The sequence below is a fragment of the Muscardinus avellanarius genome, assembly GCF_963383645.1.
Source record: "Muscardinus avellanarius genome assembly, chromosome: 5".
In the NCBI taxonomy this organism is placed as follows: Eukaryota; Metazoa; Chordata; class Mammalia; order Rodentia; family Gliridae; genus Muscardinus; species Muscardinus avellanarius.
The window spans coordinates 50,315,049-50,335,860 of NC_137790.1; the positions used below are offsets into that span (position 1 = coordinate 50,315,049).

Sequence of the window (20,812 nt, forward strand, 5' to 3'; positions counted from 1 at the left end):
ATTTTGTTACGTAAAATTTGAAAGGAACCTATGGGGATACCATGAGGTTTATCTTAACTAATGTGATGAGCCTTCATGCATTCTGACAAACAAAAATGAACACATGACCTGGGCCTCTGGGGATCATGCATCTGATCTACATGTGTTCTATTGCTCAGGGCTCTCTGCTTCTGCCCCGAGAGTCAATGCCTTAGGCTGATTTGAGTTTCAAAGGAATGAGCGAGCAGTCGGCTGCAAGTGCTTGAAACTGGAGTCACTGGTATCTAGGCCTGAGCAGGAATTCCAGTGATATCTAGCATGAACAAGATTAAGCCTGGAATTTGGAAAAATGGTAAGTGTAAATATTGTACAGTCTTTTCTTTTTTTGGTGGTACTGGGGGTGGAACCCAAGTTCTTTTCTACCTCCGGGCTATACTCTCAGACCTATTTTATATTTTCTTTGGAAACAGGGTCTCACTAAATTGCTGAGAGCCTCAACTCAGTAGCTGAGGCTGGCTTCAAACCTGTGCGATCCTCCTGTCTCAGCCTCCCAAGCGCGGGTATTACAAGTGTGTGCCACCATACCCAGCAGTATTCTACAGTCTTTATGAGAAGTGTCCACCTCTGCAGTCTCTGCGCAAGAGAATACAAGTAAGATGCAAACCTGAGAGTTTTCAGAAGAGGACATTTGGAGCAAGTCTAAAACCAGTCTTGGGCTATCTGCCTCTAGCTCTTGAGACAAGCAAGAAATTGAAAAACATTATTGTGACTTTATGGTGCAATGGTTTGACTTGTATATTAAAACTACTGTATTTATTTAATGACATGAAAAATTAGCAAACTGTGCTCAAATCAAAATGGGAGAGTCTATATGTTCTTTACCTTGTGCTAGGAAGTCCAGATCAATAAATGGAATCTGTAAAGCTCTTGATTTATAAAGAATTACATTCCGATACATTTTCTTTTCTTTTTTATATTTTTATTTTTTAATTGGTGCATTGAAGTCATACATCTTAATAGAGTACAAGACGGTAGAGGCATACATGCACACATCACTCAATTAGCCCTTACTTAATTCCCACTTAATTCCCTCCTCCTCCCTTAGATATTTCAATACTGTATCAACTTAATGAGATTTCATAAGATTACAAATCAAAATTTGTGACTCAGTTGCACATTTGTAAGCTGAATAATAAAACTAACCTGAATAGCCAATATAATTTTTAAAATTACAGATAAACTGGCCATTGTGGCACAGTTTATCTTTATGCCTATAATCTTAGTACTTAGAAGGCTGAGACAGGAGGATTGCAGGTTTGATGCTTCAGTAACTTAGTGAGTTTCTTAGCAACTTAGGAAGAACCTATTTCAAAACAAAAAATAAAAAGTGCTGAGGGTCTAGCCCTAGCTACTAGGTTCAATCCCCAGTACCACACACACACAAACCAAGACAAAATTGTAAGTAGCTAAAAAATGCTAATCATACACAATTTCTTTACACAAAGTATCAGTGTTTGGTTTTGATTTTCTTTTAAACACTTTTTTAACTTAGTTCACAGTCTTTCCATCTTTCCATCTTAAAATAGTCTTACTGGTCAGGAAATGATTTGTTTAGAAGAGGCAAAATTGGTGAGATGTTGGACCCAGATATACTGAGTGGGACAGGATTCTTTTTTTTTTAATTTAGTTTATTTTTTATTGCTTAATTTTTTTAACTTTTTTAAGAAAGGAAATATTTCATTGTATATCTTCATAAATTAGATTAAAAATATAATTACTTATTGAAATGTAATTTGGGGGCTATATGCTATTGATCTAGCAGTTTGCATGCCAGAGTTTTAAAATGAGTTGCTGGGAAAGAAAGATAACAAAAATTCAGGAAATTATGGAACCAGTCTAAGGCATCTCATGATAGTGAACAACAACCTCATTTCTTAACATATTAAGAAATGAGGGACAGGATTCTTGGCAGTGTTCCTAGTGACACACCGGAATCCTCTTGATAGTCACGTATCAAATCCTCCACCAAGCCTTCCTGCACAGGGAGTGTACCTTCCTGAGTTGGCATTAAAATTACCTGTCTTTCTGCCTACTCATAAAAATCTGTAATTCACAACCAGGTAGTCATGTCACTTGATGGGATTTCATTATTCTTACGCTCTTATGAAATTTAAATATATCTCCTTTGAAATATTGGAACTTGCTGTAATTATATTTTTTCATATACAATTTTTTTCTTGTGGGAATATTTAAGTTTTACAGCTATTAAGGTGATATCCTAATGAATAATGATTTTTTTGCAGTACTGAGGATGGAATTCAGTGACATTCTACCTCCAAGCTACACCCTCAGCCCTATTTTTTATTCTTTATTTTGAAACAGGGTCTCACTGAGTTGCAAAGGGCTGAGGCTGTTCGCGAACTGCGAGCCTCCTTTCTTAGCCTCCCAAATGCTGGGATTACAAGTGTGTGCCACCATGCCTGGCTCCTAATGAATTTTATGGCACTCTCTTTTAAAAGAAATTGACCCAGTGGCTCTTTTGGCCATCAGTGGCTTTCAACCTATAATATCTTGAAGCAGAGATCACACGTTCTTGTTGAGTGTATATATATGAGTTGTGGGAGGAATTCTACGACTGATGAAATATTAAAATGGAAGTGAGAGAATGCCTCTTATCTGGATGTTCTCATGAACTTGGGCCTTTTAGATTTTATTTATTTTATTATATTTTACCTGTTGTCAAACATTCTAAAGATTTTACATAAAAAGCTGGAGTTGGAGCCCCAATAATCCCCTATTTGCTGATGTGTGTCTGAAGCCAAAATATGTAAAGCCTCCAAAACACATAGAAATAATTTCTTCCAAGTAATTGAGGGCCTGAACAATTTAGAATGGGACAGCCTCTTCTTCTTCTCAGAAACAGACCAGGTTCTCTTTGCCACCTAGATCATCAGAGTATAAAATAAAATAAAGTTACTGCTACTGGATGCATTTCTTTTTTAAAGTTTTTATTAGTATCAAAGTTAATCCCTAAGCCAAATATAAGAAGCAGGAAGAGAGAAGGGAAATGGGTGGGAATTGGGTACAGGCTCAATGAGTGATGTGTGCTTGTACTGAATTTGTAATGAAATGTACAATGCATTTCATTGTATAGTTATGCTTTCATCTTATGTTCCCAACACAATCCCTGATTTGTTCTCTGTTCCTCAAAAAATTTTATTTTCATATCTATATTGTATCACCATCCTGCCTCTCTCATCTTCCTTTCAGATTAGTTCTGCAGATTCTTGAAGGCTGACTTGAAAGCCTTTCTTTTCTATTACATACTGCCCTCTTCTGTTGACAAATACCTACAGCAGAGAGCCCGGCATCATTCAAAATACGATGGTACATTTTGGTCCTCTATCTCTAAACAGAAAGAAACCCTTCCTTCTTGCTACAATATAACTTCTTAAAAAGACGGCGTTTTCACTTTTTTCTTTTTGTCTCTGTTGCAATACCTAAGGAATATTTCTAAAACTATAGCCTTGGAGAATGAGCTATAAGCACAGAAAGAAGTGAAGAAAATCAATAAAAGATATTATCTAGAGAAAATGATCCCTAAAGAGTTATCTGTAGAAAGACTCAGAGACCAGAGTTGGCGACTTGTTCCAGGAGCCTCTAAATAATTAGAAGGGGTTTAAATCTGCAGGCACCATAATTGAGGGCTCTTTCTAGTTCCTTCTAGATGAAACTGCCCTTTTTTACAGACCATTCACCCCACCCCCTGACACATAGTGTTCCATTCAGAGGAAGACACAGTTTCTTCCTGAATCAGCTGGTCACCAAAAATGAAGAGCTGCATGTTTTCTTTCATATGTGGAAGCTAGAGAGAAATTGAGATACAAAAGGAATTCCAGAAACAAAAGAAGAAACCCGAGTGCGGTGATGGAGAGGGTCTACGGAAGGGAGGTGGGTGGAGAGAGAGAGATTTAATGAAGGAAACATTTCAAGTTGACATGATGTACATACACAAAATTATCAATGTCAATCTCATTAGTGGGTATGGGGAAGGGGAAGAAGCAGGGTGGGAGCGGGGGAATGGAGGGAAGACTCACCAAGTGCTGGCTACATGTATGTCTCTATCACTCTGGACTTCACATGATATATGACTGCAAGGCACCAATATGTTATAATTAAAAAAACAAAACAAAAATAAATTTCTCTGGTGATTTGATTCTGATCAGAAGTCCAGGAAAGAGATGGCCAGAACAAGGTTTTTAGGACACAGGAGTTTTTCTAGCATATTGTACCTTCCCACTGCCTCTTCCCCACATAGGCGCTCATGCACCCGTGTGTGTGTGTGTGTGTGTGTGTGTGTGTGTGTGTGTGTGTGTGTTGCTAAGTATCAAACTCAGGGTCTTATATATGTTGCACAAGCGTTTTGTCCCCGAGCTACACCCTCAGCCCAAGAAACCTGTCTTAAATTTATCCCATATTGAGTGTGTACATATGGCAGAATGGCTAAGGATGGCCACTGTTGAACAGGTTTAACTGAAGAAGAGACAATAGCAATGATTCTATTCTCTTGTGGAAGATCATGGAAACACAAATTCTAAGCAAACATAACAGCTTCCCATTCTAAAAGAAATTTTCTTAACCCCAAAGTTGTTAGAAGTACTGTTTGATATTACTTCTCAACTAAAAAGTAACTTCACAGAACATCTAGAATAATGTTTGACCAAATACCTAGGCACTATGGCCCAGCCAAGTTGCTACATAAAATGAACCATTACAGTCCCAAATGAATCCTGCCTCCCTTGAATAGAACGTGACAGAAATGATCCTGAGCTAGTTCTAGTCCTAGACCTTAAGAGGCCTTACTGTTTTCCCTTGTTGACTTGGACCTCACCCGCCATGTGAAGAAGCAAGTCTATTTTGTGGGGGAGCCTTTTGAAGGAAGAGGCCTAAGAGGAGAGAACCTTGAGGCAGAGAGAGAGACAGTCAACTTGGCCTTCCCAGTTACCTTAGCAAAGATCCAAAGCCAGCCTGGATCCTCCAGCCCCAGCCAAATATTCCGGTGACTTAGCTAAATAAAGATGTGGAGTAATACCATCCCTGCTGTGTCTGCCCGAGTTGCTTAATCATCAGTCAATAAATGGTGACTGTGTTTTAAGTACTATGTTTTGGGGTGATGTGTTATGTAGGTACACATAACAGGATTTTATTAAAATAATTATGACAGATGGATAGATTTAGGATCCAGGTTATTACCTCATAAAGGTATGAACAATAGTGCTATTTTATTTTAAGGCATTGAAAACATCAACTTATCTCTTCTTAGCTCAGCATATGACGGCTACTACTATTTTCAGAAGAACCAGTGTTGACATGGGACTCTGCTGAAGCGCTTGTTTACTTCCTATAAATTATGGGTTTTCTTTTATCTGAATTAGGATTCCTAGAAGGAAAAAAAGAAAGTCAAACTGTTTCTTATGCTACAACCTAATCTGATTCCTGTCAACATAATCATGGCTGACCATTTCTTTGGTCTTTCAATCTTGACTACACACACCTGTGTCAACCAGCTCGGACTTGGTAGAAATAAAAAGAAAGAAACAAAAGAAAAAATGGGGAAAAGTTACAAAAGAACAAGTCAGAAGAGATGAAAGCATGGATTGAGGTTCTATGAAGCAGAATTCAGAAATTAAAGTTATAACTAAAAATACATGCACACCCCTTGCTTATGAGAGCACAATTCACGATTGTCAAATTATGGAACCAATCTAGATATCCGTCAGAAGATGAATGGATAGCAAAAATGTGGCATATATTCACAATGGGATTTTACTCAGCTATAAAGAAGAACAAAATTATGTGATTTGTTGAAAAGTGGATGGAATTAGAGAAGATTATGTTAAGTGAGATCATTTAGTCTCAGTAAGTCAAGGGTCATTTGCTTTTTCTCATATGTGGATGCAAGGGAAGAAATAAGAAAGAAAAGGGACCTCCTGCAAATGAAGAGAAAGATCCATGGAACAGTGGGAGGGGATCAGGGTGGACAGGAAGGGTATGGGGACAAGGAGGCTTGAGGAAGAAAACAGACAAAATAATGTTATGTTCTTATGTGAAGATATCATTACCAATCTCACTGATATGGACCACAAAGAAGGAGAAGATAGTGGCATGGGATTTGGAGGAAAACACACCAGGAGATGTGTGCGCACATACAAATGTATCATTTTGAATCTCAGTACACTGTATAATTACAATGCACCAATAAAAAATCTAAAAACCTACAAAATAACTTGGAAGTTCCATTTCTTTCATTCTCTGGAGCACAAAGAGGTTTGTTGTATCGTAGGGACATATTTAGTTTCATAAACAAAAAGCTTCTACTAGTATTAAGTGAGAGGTGAGTTTCTCATCATGAAGTGATGCTGATTTTCCCTTATGAAGCAATAAGCCCTGCAGACCTATCTCGAGCACTTGGCCTGGGGAGAGGAGGAGGCACTGGGAACAAAGTACTTTGGGTAAAAGTGACCTGGCGATTTGGTTTTGGCCTAGAAAATCTCTTATGATGCCTTTCTACCTGCCCTTCTGTGACCATCATGTAGAAACAGAAGGTAGGAGAGTTGTCTATTCAAACAGGTGAATTTAAGGGTTTCTATGTTAGCAGTAGCTCAGCTTTATCATCAGAAGGTTAACAAATGTCCCCAGGCCTTTCCAATGGGGAAATCCAGAGGTCTGTGGCTAAGGTCTTACAGATGGGGAAGTTGAGCTGGATCTTTTCTCAATGTTGTGGGAGAATGAATAGCATGTTTCTGTGTTAACTCTTTATTGGGGTCACAGTGCAGGCGGTAGGGAATATAGGGGATTTCAGATTCTTTATACCTCCAGGGATAAGCTCATTAACAATCTGGATGAGTTAATGAGAATAATAAGGTAAGAAAGAGTGGCTTCATAGGTGACAGAAATACAGGCTGTTGGTGAATTTTAGTATTTATTAAAATGTTTGGCAATTTTTAAGGCGATGAATGTCCATAAGCACCAAAAGGCATGTCCTATTAAACAAAAAAGGTCACTGGTGGCACACACTTGGAATCTCAGTACTTGGGAGGCTGAGACAGGAGGATTGCATGTTGGCAGCCAGCGAGACTGTTTAAAAATAAAATAGGGCTGGGGTGTAGCTTGATGACAGAATGCCCCTGAGTTTAATCCCCAGTACCAAAAGAAAGTCAATCTTGCCACTGGAAATTTGATTCACTTCTTTGGAGAGAATTACCCAGAGCAGTAGATACTAAACTTCAGTGGGCATCAAATTCCCTGGAGGACTTGTGAGGATACAGATTTCTGGCCCCCATCCCCAGAGTAACAATTTCAGTTGCTTTCTTACAACTAATCTAAATATTATTCATAGCACTTAAGTTACTATGTAATAATTTATGGTTTCATAAATTAATGTTATTTATTATAATCATTAATGTTAATTCCCATATTGTCGCTCATTTGGTGATGAGGAATCACTCTGAGCTGGATTCTGTTCATTTGTTGTGGATCCATCCGATGATTTAATGTTCTGGTCTTAACTCCTTAAAACTATAATAAAGGGAAGAGCTGAGTTTCACTGGGGGGAGTTTGGCTCTCTTGCCTTCTCCCCTCACACCTCTTCGAGATCAGGAAAAAAGTCTCAAAAACATTTTTTTCATCTTGTCGTCGTCCTGTGCCCTGCTGGTACAGAGCCCAGCACTGAATATGATAGCCGGGCTCACCTTGGACTTTGTTACAGTTGGGAATTACTCTTTTCCCCAAGGATCTGATGTCCTTTTAGTGAAAAAGCTCTGGAATCTGGTGTGCTCCTTGTCAATGAGGTACCAGTGCTTCCAGCCCACATGAATGGCCAGAGCTAGAGAATATATGTATACAAATGTGTAATATGTATTATGAACATACACAAATGTACAACGGTATGTATTACTTTTGTATTACTTAAATATTAGTTATATATTATATATTACTTATGAATAAATGTTTATTAGCTATACAAATATGTATTATATAATAATATATATCATTTCAAAAATATGTATATTGAAAGCCAGGAGTTTATGTGATACATCCAATTTCAATCCAATTCAATAGGCTTCTTTTTAAAAGGCACAATGAAAATTATTCAGTTCAAGTACTGCATATAAGAAGTAATATCACATCTCTTCCTTTGAAATATTTTAGTTTTGCTGGCGTTACCGCAGTTTTCCTGTTCCGGGTAAAAAGATTCTGATGCTGTTGATGCACTTATATGGTAACCATCTGCACTGCAGGATACAGCTGCCTTTAGAATTAAGAGCATGTAGCTTTTCTTTCTCCATATTTCTCATTTCTTCGTTTTCTTTTTTCTTTTTCTTTTCTTTCTTTCTTCTTCTTTTTTTTTTTTTTTAGTACAATGTGTGGAACCCAGAGGGATTCTACCTCTGAGCTACACCTCCAGCCCCGTTTTCTATTCTTTATTTTGAAACAGGGACTCACTGAGTTGCAAAGGGCCTCACTAACTAGTAGCTGAGGCTGTCCACGAACAGCAATCCTCCTGTTAAAGCCTCCCAAATGCTGGGATTATAAACGTGCGCCACCAAGCCCAGCTCATTTTCTATTTTGGAATCTTAATGGAATTCAGGCTTTCTCTCTTGGCTTCCCTTTTTATATTCATAACCTCCTTTTAGAGTGAGAAACTTGACTCCTGGTATTGCTAAATGCTTACCTATTTGATGGACCTGTTTGAGCTCTGATTCCTCTTCAAGACTGTCACTCCGTGTGGACACCCTACCCACTCAACTCTGGCTCTGACTTCCCATGCTGAGCAGCCACCAGTGTGGATGCCCTCCTGGTCACTCTTAACCTCTGAGTGGCCTTATCACATTTGGTTATAGTCAATAGTAATTCATGTCCTTATATTAATATCAATATTTAAATTTCTGAGCCAAAGAAGATCTCACATTCCATGAATTTCTAGTGTTTTTAGCTGTAGGGTGGCAAGTCTATGAACCCAGCCATGTGGCCTAGGACATGGGTACCCTAAAGAAGCTATAAGTAGTGTGGATGCCCTCCTGGTCACTCTGAAGGATGCCTTCCTCTCCCTGCTCTGCCTTTGAATGACCACATCGAGTGGTCTCCCACCTGCCCTGCCTTGGGCTCTGATACCCCATTCCAGGTCACACATCCTCATCAAATAGATGTTTTCTGCCTCCTGCATGGGTCTGACACCTCATGCTAGTTTCCCCTTTCCCTCTTGAGCTCAGTATGAGTCACTGTTCCTCTCTATCCTACCACAGACACCTGCCTTGCTCTTTTGCAATTCCTGACCTTAGGACTGAAATGCTAAGGAAGAAAAGGCCTCAAGAGGTTTTGAAAAATGAAGAAATGGAGGCCTAGAATTTTATGAGGTTTATCTTGGTCACAGAACAATTTAGTGGCAATATCAGTACACACCCAGATTTCCCTGAGTGTGAGCTGCTGGGAGAACAGGATCTCGGGCTCACTGTATGGCACCTACTGATATGCCTATTGGAATCCCTGACTTGAGCGGTAGGAACAAATAATCCAGTTATTTCCTATTGACTTTTTTCTTTTTCCTTTTTGTCATAATGTGTGTGTGTGTGTGTGTGTGTGTGTGTGTGTGTGTGTGTGTGTGTGTTATAAAAATTGGTGACCATTTAGACATTTGGTTATAGTCAATAGTAATTCATATCCTTATATTAATATCAATATTTACATTTCTGAGCCAAAGAATGTCTCACACTCCATGAATTTATAGTGTTTTTAGCTGTAGGCTGGCAAGTTTATGAACCCAGCCATGCGGCCTAGGACATGGGTATCCTAAAGAAGCTATAAGCATTGGGACATCCCAGGAGTTTAGCACTTCCATTGTGGGAAAAAGGAAATGTGTGGGTGCCACCCAAGGCAGTTTACAGTCACTGGACTGCATTCCCTTCCAAATATTTTGAACCCTGTAAGAGAATAACACAATGATATTGCAGACATGGGTCTTAAAATCAGTTCCTTTAGTCACTGTTCCACAATGACCATTATGCATGTGATCAGGCAGGGCGATGTTTTCAAAGCACATTCTAAATGATGCCCTGAGAGATTCTTCTTGAGAAGAGGATTCTGCAGTCAAATCCTAATATTAGGTACTTCACAATCCATAACACACATCAGTGTACCAAAGGCTCTAAGAAATCCGAGAGTGGAGAAACCCTGTGTAGCCTAGTGTTGTCCAGATTTCCTTAGCCACAGAGCTCCTGTCTAGAGCGATACCTTCCTCGGACTCATTTCCTCACATATGCAATGGGCAAAAAGGTTGCATGTTACATGTGGCTGTTCTATGAAAAAATTAGGTCAGGCTACATAAAGTATATGGCAAAATGCTTGGTATATTCTGTGTGTTTACTAAATGCGAATTTCCTGCCTAGGGCTTATTATTTATTTATTTATTTATTTATTTATTTATTTATTTATTTGGTGCTGAGGATTGAACCCAGGAGTATTATACCTCTGAGCTATACCCCTACCCCTATTTTACTGAGTTGCTGAGAGCCTTGCCAAGTTCCTAAGGCCGACTTTGAACCAGCAGTCCTCCTGTCTCAGCCTTCCAAGTACTGGGATTACAGACATGCACCACTGTGCCTAGCATTTATTATTAATTAAAATTTCTATTTTTACTATTGAAAATGTAATATATTTGTTATTATAATAATTAAAATATGTACAAGGGAAAACTTCTAATCCTAGAAAGGGTATAAAAATTTTAGAAAGTTATTCCCAGTTCAGATTCCTAGAATTTTATGAACTTATAAAATTCCCTTCCAGAATTTTGTGAGCCTAACATGAATATATATAAGAAAAAATACTTTTAATGTATTTATATTAAATAAGATAATGGGCTTGCGTTCACTTATTTTCTACTTCTGCAGTGTTACCTCAAACTCTTATCAATGTGCTTTTCTGAAACCCCAGGCAGGATAAAATTAGTGCCATTGAAGCTGCACTTTGATAAAGTGTTATAAAAAATTAGGAAAGATCAGCTTCAATACAAAACTCCTTTTGTAAAACATTGTTTAATTTTCTCTGGAGAAATGAACGGCCTAGTATTCCGTAGCTATTACATTTTATTATTCTGCATTTCCACATTTACTACTTGTCTAATTGGGAGCATACACCAGTATCTTACCCTTGAGAGAATATGCATTCTTTGAGGACCTCGTGTCTTATGACAGTCCAGACACACTGAAGGTACTTTATATAGCTTTGATTAATCAAGGGAGCACCCAGAGTATCTGTTCTGTTCACCGGGAGCAGAGCTCTGAGCAGGTGAGTGCCTATTCATTCATCTACTCATATGGAGGTGGATAAGAATTAGGGAAGAAGAACTTGGGATCCTGGACAAGAGAGTCAGAGCCATAGCTGCATAGACATAGCAGGAACTCAAATGTAATATTCGTTTCCCTGGGCTGCAGTAATAAAGTACTACAAACAGGGTGGTTTAAACAGCAGAACTTTATTATCTTACAGTCCTCCAGGCTTAAGTCTAAAATCAAAGTAAGATGTCAGCAGGGTTGGCTTCTTCTGAGGACTCTGAGGGTAGCATCTGCTCCTAGCTTCTCTGTCTGCCTCCAAATTTTCTCTTCTTCTAAGAGCACCAGCCATGTTGGATTAGGGGCCACCCTAATGACCCCATTTTGACTTGATTACTTCTATAACAAACTTATCTCCAAATATAGTAACATTGTGAAGTACTAGAATTAGGACTCCAACATATGCATTTGAGGAAGGGAAGAGTAATGGTGGTACTGTGTGTGTGTGTGTGTGTGTAGAATTTAGCCCAAGACATGGGTTATAATGCTGGGCTTTAGTGTTTTCAAAATTCACCTGAGAGCCAGGCGTGGTGGTGCACGCTTGTAATCCCCGCACTTGGGAAGTTGAGACAGGAGGATCACACAGGTTCGAAGCCAGCCTCAGCTACTTAGTGAGGCTCTCAGCAACTTAGACCCTGTTTCCAAATAAAATATAAAACAGGTCTGGGAGTATAGCCCAGAGGTAGAAAGCCTCTGGGTTCCACTCCCAGTACCACACACACACAAAAATTTTACCTGAGGCAGCAGGCCCACTCACCAGCTGCAGCTGTCCAAATCAGGCTCTTCAAAGAACTGCAAGCACTCGAACCTCAGATGGCTTATTGCTGTCTGTTGTCTCCTTGACAATATACTTCATTTTCTAAATAGGGTGTTTACATGGCCTGGAGCACCTGCTAGTCCCTCAGTGTGGGACCCTCCTAACAAAAGCACAGGAAGCTGAGCTGTAGGCGACTACCAGGACCCACTGCCTTCCTGAGTTTCTCGCTGTTGTTGTTTTCTCTGTTCTTTTCCTTCACTCTGTGGCTTGTCTGGATATTCACCTTTGGCCCCTTTGGTTAGTCCCTCCCCTTCTTTATTGCTCTGAACTATTTTTTCCCATAACTACAATCACTTTTCGTGTTCCCCTTCAGTGAAGGATGAGGATATTTTGAGCAGAGTATTCACCTTTTGAGGTGATTTGAATTGCATCCTGTTGGATCAACCTCAAAACTCCTAAATTATGAGGGCACCTACTTGATAGATAACTGAAAGGAGGAATTATTTTTATGTTTTTTAACAATTTCTGATAAAACTTCTTGGCTCAAGCAGAAGTATGGCTAGTTGCTTTCTTTCTTTTCTTTTTCTTTTTCTTTTTTTTGTGTGTGTGGTACTGGAATTGGAACCCAGGGGCATTCTACCTCTGAGCTACACGCCCAGCTCTATTTTTATTCTTTATTTTGAAACAGGGTCTCACTAAATTGCAGAGGGCCATCCGCGAGCCTGAAATCCTCCAGTCTCAGTCTCCCAAGTACTGGGATTACAAGCGTGCACCGCCACGCCCGGCTACTTGCTATTCACCAAGGAGTGACTCTGTACCTGCACCATGGCTTCCTGCCGCACTTGTAACCTCAGGATCCTAGTGGCGGTTGTGTGTGGGTTGGTGACGACCATCATTTTGGGACTGGGCATCTGGATGGCAGTGCTAAAGATCCAGAGAGGTAATGTTACTCTGAGAGAGAGAGAGAGAGAGAGAGAGAGAGAGAGAGAGAGAGAGAGAGAAGAGAGTGGGCTTGAGCCTTTGTCTTTGCAATCTGACACACTGGTGCTAGAAAGTACCTTGTCAGGCTGAAGCTGCCTGCCATGATGCCATTTATGAAATATAAGATGGGGGTCAACTGATGGATTGACAGGTATATATATATATATATATATATATATATATATATATGTATATATATATATATGAATATATTTGTAAGTGTGAACAGGCAGGGCAAAGAATGACAGATTGAATTTGCTTCTTTATGCTACACACTGGTGCTAGAAAGTACCTTGTCAGGCTGAAGCTGCCTGCCATGATGCCATTTATGAAATATAAGATGGGGGTCAACTGATGGATTGACAGGTATATATATATATATATATATATATATATATATATATGTATATATATATATATGAATATATTTGTAAGTGTGAACAGGCAGGGCAAAGAATGACAGATTGAATTTGCTTCTTTATGCTTTAACTCCTGATTGAATTGATAAAATAATAATTAAAATAATAAGTAACACATGTTTGGCCTTATTTATCTAAATTCAAGAGAGATAAATAGTTATGGGTGTGCCCAATCAAACACAGGCAAAATTGAATTTCAAGAGGGAAGTTTAGAAATGTTATCACTAGAATTGTATGTAAAATTAAAATTATCTTCTAATTTGTACATGTTTCCCACTTTGCAAGTGTAGAAAACTACTCAAAAGTTAAGAAAATCAAAAGGTGATTTTTTCTCCAGCATATATTTGTTAATTGCCTGCTGTGTATCAGCTGATGTGGGAAAGGGGAGCGGGGACAGGATGGTATAAAATGATGATGTTAAGTCGAACCCTAGGAAACTCCCAACAGAGATATCCAATAATCTTAATGCTGTTTGGTGGCGAGGTTCTCCATAATGGAATTCAAAGTTAAATGTGTGCAAAAAATGGAGAAGACTTTTTGTAAAATATAGAAAACATTTCTAATGAAACTGAGTAAATAGATTAAATAGCTATTGCCAGGCAGGAGAGGTAGCAGGAGAGGCAGATTGCCCTCCTGGCAGGGCTGCTTTTGGAGCAGTGCCAGTCTGGGAAGACCCTCTGCTGAGGACAAAGGGCCAAATTTATGGACTGCTGAGGAACTAGCCACTGATCTGTCGTCCTGACCCCCAAGAATAGTATTTAGAGAATACTGTATTAACAGCTTTTAGAAAACCAGAGTAGGAAATTTACCAGAACAAAAGCAATACGATTTAGGCTTAGAGAAAGTGTATTTTTGATTTGTTTAAGGTTTGTAAAGTCGTTTATTTCTGGTTTAAAAATTATGAACCAGGGATTTCCATAAGCTCTCTGTAAAGCTTGCTAAATTTATAAGACCTTGTTTAAAGGTGTATACTTAAGAAGTTTTCTCTTGGGTTGCTCTCAGGACAGAAATTTATTTCTTGATACCTTATAAACAACAGAAATTTTTTATAGTTCTAGGGGCTGAGAAGTCTTAAGCTTAAGTTACCAGCAAATTTAGTGTCTGGTGAAGGCCTGCCTCTTAGTTCAGAGAAGACATCTTGCTGCATGCTTATAACATAGAGAGGGAGAATTCTGGTCTGCTCAGCCCCCTCTGGGCAGTATTTTCTTTCATGAAGGGTCTACCCTCCTGAACTCACCACCGTTTAAATGCTTTACCTTTTAATATCTTCACCTTAGAGATTAGATTTCAACATAAATATTCGGTCCATGAGCCAATAGTTGTCAAATGGTTACATGAAGAAATGAAATAACATAGCTATCGATTCCTTGTAATTTCCTTCAAAATGTTAAAAAGAAATCCATTTTAGTTTTCTTCCTCTGCCCCAAGCCATGTGGCACTTGGCTATTTCTAGTACTCTTGACTTCATTAGCATCTAATTGTGTACAGCCTTTTCTGTTTAACCATATGCAACTATAAGCAATCTTATGCTTATGGTTGCTTTATTTTTATATTTTTGGTACTAGGAATTGAGTCGTGTGTGTGTGTGTGTGTGTGTGTGTGTGTGTGTGTGTGTGTGTCTGTCTGTCTGTCTGTCTGTCTGTCTGTCTGTGTGGCATTCTGTCTCCAAGGTACGCCCCCAGCCCTTTTAATTTTTTATATTGAAACAGATCTCACTAAGTTGTTGTGGGTCTCCCTAAATTGCTAAAGAGGACCTCAAACCTCTAATCCTGTTCCAGCCTCCCTCGTACTGGTACTACAGGCCTGCACCCCCATGCCTGGCTTGTAGAATGCTTTTATGTTGAATCTAATCTAAGCATTGCCAGGCCTCCAGCTTTTTGACATTTGACTGAAGTTCTGGCACGTTAGTTCTTCACAGAAAAGCATCTCCGTTGTCTGAGATATTTTCAGAATGGATAGACCTAACTGCCTCTCTGTTGGCATCATGCTTGCAACAGCAAGAGGCTTGTAACACAAAAAGCAGTGTGGGTTTTATTTCTCATCACACTTATTGATGAAAGTTAAATGAAAATATAATTAAGCTTTATTGCATCTCTTTCCATGACATTTTCCAATTTGAGTTAGACCTAATGTAAACATAGATAGACGTTCATAATCATAACAGCAGGGGATGTTTTCTTTAACTTCAATCAATGGAGAACATTTTAATCTCAAAACACACTGGCCGTGTTATTAAACTTTATTTGACCATATCCTACACTTCTCTTGGCCTTGAGAACTCCTTGGTTTTCTTGTTCTCTGTCACCGTTTTCCTACCAGGCTCCAGTAGTCTAACCTCCATTCCCTACCATACACTGTAACTATTCCTCAGCTTAATAAGAGACTTCAGTAGGTTGAAAACAAACTGCAAGGCCAGACTGTATAGCACTAATAATTCTTACATAGTAGAAAATGTACAGTATCAGGAAAGTTCAAAGAGAATTTTTTGTTTCTTAGAAAATAATCTGTCCCAGATACTTGACTTTTATATCCCTCAATTTCGGTACTCCCTGCATTGCCAAACTCAATAATAAATCTAACTCACATGACAGCTCCCAGAAGACATTAGTATTTGAGAGTTAAGAAAAAAATCTAATTAAGTGTTTTTTGGATGGAGGAAATTGTGTTTTAGATCACTCTTTACCTTCGATCCTGCTGTATAAATTTCTTTTCTGTTCTTTTACCATTCCCCATCTCTTTCTTCCTCAGTTATCCAGCCCCTAAATAAAAATCACAATATTTTCTATAAAAGATAAGAGATTCTTGTTTGAGAGATAAATTGTGTTATGTAATTGACTGAGGGAGATGGATTGTTTTAGCATCAGAACCAGTGACATTTAGTGTTGATTCCATGTTAAAAGTCACTGTCTTTCGTCAGTTCTTCCTTTTCCCCTCCTCACCCCCTCTCTCTGTCCCCTGAAGAGAAACACACCAAGATCTATGTGCACATTTGTGTCTATGACTTTGAACCTCACTAAATTGTATAATTGTGATACACCAATAAAAGTATTTTTGAAAAGTCACTCTCTTAAACTAAAAGGCTAGAATCTTGGCTTTGTGGATTGTTCTTAATTTTCAAGGTATTAGATATTTTTATTAAAGATCTGGATATGACCACCATCTATAAGTCTCTCCTGGCACATGTTAAAGATCTTCATACAATATAGGGAGGGAAAGACTGCAAGGAGGGAAAGCTCTGGAGCCAGTCAGCCTGGGCTTAAATTTGAATGCTGCTGCTCATTAGCTGAAAAACTTTGAGTAAATCACTCAATATTTTAGTGCTTCAGGTTTTTTTTTTTAATCTTTTATAGGTCTCATAGAACTACTATGTAGATTAAATGAGCTAATACATCTGAACATTTAAAATGATGGCTGATACCAGACGTGGTAACAAATGTCTGTAATACCAAGACTTAGAAGTCTGAGATAGGAGGATCACAGATTCGAGGCCAGCCTCAGAAACTTAGTGAGGTCCTCACTAAGTTCAATCTCCAATACAAATAAAAAAATAATGCCTATTACATTATAAGCACCCAATAAATATTGGCTGTTATTCTCTAGTTAATGAATTTTTAGATCATTAAGTACTGAGGATAGTTTTCTCCACTCCCTGAATTGTACCTTGAATAGATACCACTGACCTAAATTGGACCTTTGGATTGAGACTTAAGTTATCAAACCAAACGTTTACAGTTGGTTTAATCATTAAGTTCAATTGCCTAATCTTAAAACAAAAAAAGAAATAGTTTCAAGAAACAGAAATAGTTCCAAGGTCCATATCTTCCTGCATTTGCTTTTTAATATTCATGCTACACTGTACCAGCAAGAAAAACTTATCAAAGTATTAACCAGTTTATTGATGTGTTTAACTAGATCTTTAATATTGAACAACTTTTACCTTAAAGAAAAATATAGTGTATGCATTTTATTTGTATATATCTCTCAGAGATATGTAAAATAACAGAATTTTAATAACAAAATTTTCCGAACCATTGTCCTGTCATTTAAGAGTTAGCTTTATCTTTATCTATTTCAAATTTCTGGTCCAGGACAAGTGAAGGCTGCCTGGATTTTGTACTCCCCAAACACTGACATACAGGGGAATGAGCTCCAAATAATTTCTTTGATTAAGGAAAGTTGTTTTTATTCCCCCACTTATTCAAGGCATATTTCTCTTTTTTCTTTCCTTTTCTTTTTTCTTTTTTCTTTTTTCTTCTTATAGTACTAGGAATTGAACCCAGAGAGCATTCTACCTCCAAGCTATATCTGCAGCCCTATTTTTTGTTTTGAAACAGGATATTGGTAAGTTGTCGAGGCCTTGAACCTACAATCCTCCTGTCTCAACCTCTCAAGTACTGGAATTATAGGTGTGCATCACCATGCTGTCTAGTTCAGGAGAAAAAATTACTATTTTCCATTTAGAATCTTCTATATTATTTTATGCTACTTTCACAAGCAGCAAAAATAAGTATGTCATTTTTGTTCTGCATTTAATCTTTCAAGGCATGTAGTAAATGTATTGAATGCAGAGTTAGGGTTGCTGGAAATATTATAAATTAAAATAATGTATAGGATTATTATTGTTATGATACTGGTATCATAAAAATGCTATTAAATATGTTCTTAAGTATGTTCCAGTCTTTGGACATTCAAGTAAAATGAGATGATTCTCATTGTCTGATGTATAGGAAGGTAGGTGAGGAGGAAGCAGAAATACCTGCTCAGCAACCAATTAATTGATTATCAGGCACAATTCACTAAGCCTTTATGTAGAATGAGGGGTAGTCCAGAAAGTAGCTAATGTCAGATTTTAGGACCACAATGATATAAAGAAACATATATATATGCGTGTGTGTGTGTGTGTGTGTGTGTGTGTGTGTGTGTGTACATATACAGAGTGTTAAAGATGCCAGTAGTACTTTTGCTATATAATGAGAATAATTTAGGAATTTCAGAGGTCAGAGTCTTGAAGGGCATTGTGTAAGGCATTAAACACATTTAACATGCAATTTCTACAGATGAGTACATAGGACAGCTTGGACTTGATTCTTTCTTTCTTTCTTTCTTTCTTTCTTTCTTTCTCTCTTTCTTTCTTTCTTGGTGGTATTAGGGTTCGTGGAAACCCTTCTACCTCGGAGCTACACTCCCAGACCTATTTTATACTTTTTATTTTTATTTATTTATTTTTATTTATTTATTTATTTATTTATTTTTATTTATTTTTATTTATTTATTTATTTATTTATTTATTTATTTATTTATTTATTTATTTATTTATTTTTGGTGGTACTGGGGTTCCTGGAAGCCCTTCTACCTCCGGGCTACACTCCCAGACCTATTTTATATTTTTGAAACAGGGTCTCTTACGCCAGCACGGCTGGCTTCGAACCTGCGCGATCCTCCTGTCTCCGCCTCCCAAGCGCGGGGATTACAAGCGTGCGCCACCACGCCCGGCCCTACTTTTTATTTTGAAAAGGGTATTTTAAGCCAGGCGGCTGGCTTCGAACCCGCGCAATCCTCCTGTCTCCGTCTCCCAAGCGCAGAGATTACAAGCGTGCGCCACCACGCCTGGCAAGGACTCGATGTTTTCGACCAGAATGTGAATGGCAAAGAAGCCAGGCCACAAGCAGCTATTGGGGACGGTCTATCCAACCCCATTGTGCTAGGATCTGGAGCTCCAAGCCACAACTTTCATTCTACAGGCTATCAGGATACTCCTTAAGTATAAGAAATGACACATGACTTAGAGCCAAAAGGCACAATAAATAGACATGGATGTGTCTCCTGCCTGCTTATAAACATACAGAAGTTGTGAACAATTAGATAATAATTCAAGTCTGTAAGCAGGATTTCTTTCTTAGAGGTAAATGTCTAGGATATGTTTTCCTGTAGCTCTCCTTGCCATTTTTGTGGATTTTGTTATTATTTGGAAAAGTTAATGTAGACTGAAGGCAGAAATGGTTGTGTCAGCATTATTACAGCATTGTTTTGCATTTTAATTTGTTAAATGCTAAATCATACCATTTGTTCTGTTTAAGCTCTGCACAAATATAACTGCTTTCAGGAATCCTAGAGTAGCATTTGACTGAGTTTGAACCATGAAAAATATAAAACAAATGTGACATGGAACTCTTCCTAACACAGGCATTTTTAAGAGTAAATGATTTTCTAAGTTCTTGTGTATTTGCAAAATAAAATTGCAATTGAGGATAAAGATAAATAAACAAAAAGCTGGATTTTTATATTCTTATTATTAGTACTTATTCTTTACATTTTACAAATAACAGTAAACTTACAATTAGGTTTAGAATGCTAATTTATACTTCTGGATACAATTCTTTTGTTGGATATACGTGTTAAAAATATTTTCTCCCAGTCTGTAGCTTCTATTTTTATTTTCTTAACACTGCCTTTTGATGAACAGCAGTTTTAAATTTTGATTAAGTGAAATTTATAATTTTTTTGTTTTGGGTGGTACTGGGGTTCCTGGGAGCCCTTCTACTTCCAGGCTACACTCCCAGACCTATTTTATATTTTTTTTAAATTTGGAAACAGGGTCTCTTAAGCCAGTGCGGCTGGCTTGGCTTCGAACCTGTGCAATCCTCCTGTCTCTGCCTCTCAAGCGCTGGGATTACAAGCGTGCGCCACCACGCCCGGCTATAATTTTTTCATTTTATGTTTGATGATCTTTTTCGTCTTTTAAAAAACATGTTTGTCACAAAGTTACAAATATATTCTTCTGTGTTTTCTTTCAGAAGCTTTATAGTATTTTTAATTTTAAAATTTTTGTTTACTTTTTTATGGTACTAGGGATTGAACCCAGGGGCATTCTACCTTCAAGTTACACTCCCACCCCTTTTTACTTTTTGATTGAAACAGAGTCTCACTAGGTTGCTGACAGCCTCTCTAAATTGCTGAGGCTGGTCTTGCAACTATGATCCTCCTGAGTCTGCCTCCCAAGTATTTGGATTATAGGCATGTACCACCATGCCTGGCAGGAGCTTTATAGTTTTATCTTTTGTTTTAAGGTCTATGTTTGATTTATCTCAGATTTTTAGTGTGATGTATTTATCCAGTTAGTCCAGTAACATTTCCATTTATAAAATAGTTTCCTTTTTCATTAAATTGTCTTACACATTTAAAAAAAAATCAACTGAGCAGATCTATTTTATTTGTTTTTAAACTCTTCTAACTTTGATCAGCCATAAAGAAGAACAATTACTTTGTAGTAAATGGTTGGGATTGGAGAA

At 38.0% G+C, this 20,812-nt stretch overlaps 1 protein-coding gene across 1 annotated transcript in view; it reads left to right on the forward strand.

Moving 5' to 3' along the window:
- Positions 1-12,948: 12,948 nt before the first annotated feature.
- The window catches only part of ADGRG7 (adhesion G protein-coupled receptor G7), a gene marked incomplete at both ends in the record, with an annotated part of 61,811 nt that continues 53,947 nt past the window's right edge, over positions 12,949-20,812 (forward strand). Inside the window, one exon of the mRNA XM_080696502.1 lies at positions 12,949-13,063. Within this exon, the coding sequence (XP_080552628.1) occupies positions 12,949-13,063 (115 nt within the window). The remainder of the gene's footprint in view (positions 13,064-20,812) is intronic.